The 3,733-nt window shown below is 54.7% G+C and overlaps 1 protein-coding gene across 1 annotated transcript; it reads left to right on the plus strand.

Annotated features, from left to right (window-relative positions):
• Nucleotides 1–216: 216 nt before the first annotated feature.
• Nucleotides 217–2,831, plus strand: LOC109381030 (ras-related protein Rap-2c-like). The gene has a single exon (XM_019639240.1). The coding sequence runs from the start codon at nt 1,120–1,122 to the stop codon at nt 1,720–1,722; it is 603 nt and encodes a 200-aa protein (XP_019494785.1). The 5' UTR covers nt 217–1,119; the 3' UTR covers nt 1,723–2,831.
• Nucleotides 2,832–3,733: the final 902 nt, after the last annotated feature.

Genomic DNA, 3,733 nt, shown 5'->3' on the forward strand with positions numbered 1-3,733 from the left:
CACCGCCCCTCCCACCTCCCCGCAGCCTTTCTCCTCTGAAATCAGGGGAACAGCAAGAAGTTTGTGTAGCCGGAGAGAGGCTGGTGGCAGGGGAGTCAGACTTGGAGGACCTGCTTTATAGGTAGGGTCACCCCAAAGAGAGTGTACCCATTCACCCAGCAGCAGGCATAAACCAGGAGAGCCCTGAAGGTTTATGCCTGCTGCTGGGTGAATGGGTACGCTCTCTCATCGTCAAAAGTGAGCGGGTTTGGATGGTGAGTTATGTGGTTACTCTACTCTTAGGTCAGGAGGGCACAATGGAAAATCAGGGAGGGTTTATGTGGGTGACTGAAATGTGATTTACATTTTATAAAGTTCCTCTGGGGTCTGCTCAGTGACAAGGGGGGTCTGGAGGGGGCCAGAGTGAAGGCACTGGTGCAAGGGACCCCTGGCACAGACGGGGGCCTGAGAGTCACTTGAGACCCTCAGTGTGAAATTCCTCCTTTCTGGGGCCCTCCCTGCTCGGAGAGGGGCCCCAGCTGCGCAGCCCAGTCAGGCCTGACCTTGAGCGAGGCCAGCCTGGCTTCCAGCCACGAGGCTGGATCAGAAAGGGTGGAGAAATCGTGCATTTCCCGGTTGACGTGGAAGGGATCAGGTTACCTTCTGGTCCGCAGACAGAAGGGGCTGTTCTTGGGAGGGCGCGTAGGAAGCAGGGACTGATGGAGGGGCCCCGGCTGCTTGTCCAGGGGGGTATGCAAGAAAGGCCGAGCCGGGTCTTGCAGCTCGGGGACCGACCGTGAGCAAGTTCTCAGGAGAGGGGAGGCCGGGGACGTGGAGCTGGGAGGGCAGGCCGAGCCAGAGCCTCCCGGCCAGCGGCGGCCAGGCACAAGGGAAGCGCGCGGGGCTGAGGGGCGCGCGGGGCCGAGACTCCCGGAACCCCGTCTCGGCGGTGGGACGGGCGACCTGCGAGCTTCGAGGACACCGACCCTGCCCGCCGCCGGAGGCTGCGCGTCTGCCCCGCGGCGCCCCTCCTCCACCGCGTCCCCTCCCCTCCCCGGGCTCCCTCCCCCCACGGAGCCCGGTCCCCGCCTCTGGGCGCCATTCCTCGCCGTCCGCCCTGCGCCCCGCCAGCGTCTCGCCATGGCCGGCCCCGGGCCGCGACCCGCCAAGGGCTACCGGGTGGTGCTGCTCGGCAGCGTGGCGGTGGGCAAGACGGCGCTGGCCACGCAGTTCGCCTGCGGCAGCTTCCCCGAGGAGTGCGAGCCGTCGGTGGAGGAGCTGTTCAGCAAGGTGATCGAGGTAAACGCAGCGCCCGCGCTGCTGGAGATCGTGGACACGGTGGGCGCCGAGCACCTGGTCACCCTCAAGGACCTGTACATCAAGAACAGCGACGGCTTCGTGGTGCTGTACAGCGTGTGCAGCGAGGCCTCGTTCGAGGCCGTGCGGCCGCTGCGGGAGCGCATGGGCCGCCTGCGGGGCCCCAAGGCCGTGCCGCTGGTGCTGGTGGGCACCAAGGCCGACCTGGACGCCGAGCGCCAGGTGCTGACGGCGCGGGGCCGCGCGCTGGCCCGCGAGTGGCGGTGCCCCTTCCTGGAGGTCACGGCCAAGAGCAAACTCATGGTGGACCAGGTGTTCACGCAGGTGGTGCGCGAGATGGAGGCCCTGGCCCCTCCCGAGGAAGAGGTCCGGGCTGTGCCCACGAACGCCCAGGATACGTGGCCGGCGGAAAGGTTCATTGGCTAATATGCAACGGTTCGTTTTTATATGTTCATCGCTCTTCGTGATTTCCGAAGCTCAGTGTTCCCTACTCTGCCTTTTAAACGAAAGCTAGTTACCCAGCCGGAAAGAAGCGGTTACGTCGACACATGAACTCAAGCCAGTGCTTCCCACTGCCTGCACAGCTTCTGAAATCTTTGGTGAAAACTTTGCAACTCTGTTTTCCTCGGACAGTGCTATAAGAAGAAACCAAAAAAATCTAACATTTTCCCCTCGTGTGGAGAGAATACTACCCTTTTGCTTCCAGTGGAATTGGTTACAGGTTTCTAAAAAACAACGAACACCTTCAAATGTTATCAGACATTTGAAATCGATGTAGGGGGATGAAGTAAAGAGTTTAAGCTTTCTAGTCAGTGAGGTTTTCATGTGTTTCTGTCTCATTCACAGCCTGGAATCGGGGCAGTAATATTTTCCTCTCTGCGTATTTCTAAATATAGTTATGACATATATAGCATCGCTTTGAAAGGGGTATTGTATACCCGGGAGGGCAAAGCAACTGTGTCCTCACACGGAGAGAGCTCGGCTCTGCCTTCAGTTTTCTAACTGACATCCAGTGGATTTCTGCCTCTGTAAATCGAGTAAAAATAAAACTGACTTTAGAAGTTTCTAGTTTTTGATGTTTGTCTTTCAAATACGTAAAAGCTACAATTCTTAATGTTTCCATACACTGTCGCTTTGCTTTTCAGTGATTTTCCAGGAAACGAGTTAGTAACTAGAGGGAAAATGGCACCCCATCATCTCCTGTGTTTTTGCAAAAGTGCTTTCAGGAGTCAGTGGTTTTTCTTGTTTGGTGGAGTAGGACATTTTGTATCTGAATACCTGCATAGTTTAGGCCTCACTTGACTGAAATGTACGAATCTTTTTGTATCGTTTTCACATTAAAGACACAAGAGACTTTTCTTGCGCTGGTTTGAAAATATTGTTTCGTAATTTAAAAAATGTGTCTTGATATGAGTTGCTTGTGCTTATTTGCACAAGTTCATTTTATCTCACCCATTGCAATAAGTTTTTCAAATTTAAAAATGTAAGCATTTCAACATCCTTCTTAAAGAAATAAACAAGAAAACTCAAAACTGTGCCTGTGACCTGAAATAGTTCATTTTGTTAAAGGAAAGCTATCTATAAAGTAAATGATGGTTATACAAGGCTCTGGGCATTTTATTTATATTGTATGTGATGTTTGCATAGACGATGGATTTTATTTTAACGTTAAGAATATATATTTTTTAGAAACCAACAGTGCCTGACAGTTCTCCACAGGAGAGGGCTAGACTGGGACATTGCCTGTCTTTCCTCTCTCCCCAGGACTTTTTTTGGGGGGTGGGGTGGGGGGGGATGACCAGGAAGCCTTGAATGAAGCCCAGCTCATTTGTTCCCCTCTCTGGCCTTCTGTCTTCTGGGGTCACTCCTGTCAGTGTTTCCTCACACCATCATTTCTGGAACCATCATTTCTCTAGGGGACATTTCAAACATGGGGAGGAGGGGAGGGGGCCATGGCTAGGGGACAGGAAGCACCTTTGTGGACTCAGCTGTTTCATCCGTCCAAAGGTGCCCCTTCCTCCTGCTGGAGCAGAGGCAAAAACCCAGGACTGCACCTTGGGGTGTTGGGGTGCACAGAGAAAGCACACAGGGAATGCATAGCACCGTGCCCAGCACTGAGAGCTGGGCCCCAAGGACTGCAAGCTGGGTGACCCCTCCCCAGCCCCTGCTGCCACCCCACCCCACCTACCTGTCCTGCCTTTCTGACTCTCCACCTGCCTGTGCTGAAGCCTCCGGGGAGGTCCTGTGTCCCTGGATCCCAGTCCCTCTGGATATCAGGTTCAACCCAGGAAAACAGTCATACGTAGCCATTTCTTCTTTAGATTCCTAGGACCACCTCAGACACTCCCACTCAGATCCAGACTTCAGCGTGGAGCCCAGGGGTGCTCCTGGCTGACTGGCCAACAGGACAAATGATCAGGCTCATATGATCTGCCCC

This window comes from Hipposideros armiger, unplaced genomic scaffold (assembly GCF_001890085.2).
Source record: "Hipposideros armiger isolate ML-2016 unplaced genomic scaffold, ASM189008v1 scaffold_43, whole genome shotgun sequence".
NCBI classification, from domain to species: Eukaryota; Metazoa; Chordata; class Mammalia; order Chiroptera; family Hipposideridae; genus Hipposideros; species Hipposideros armiger.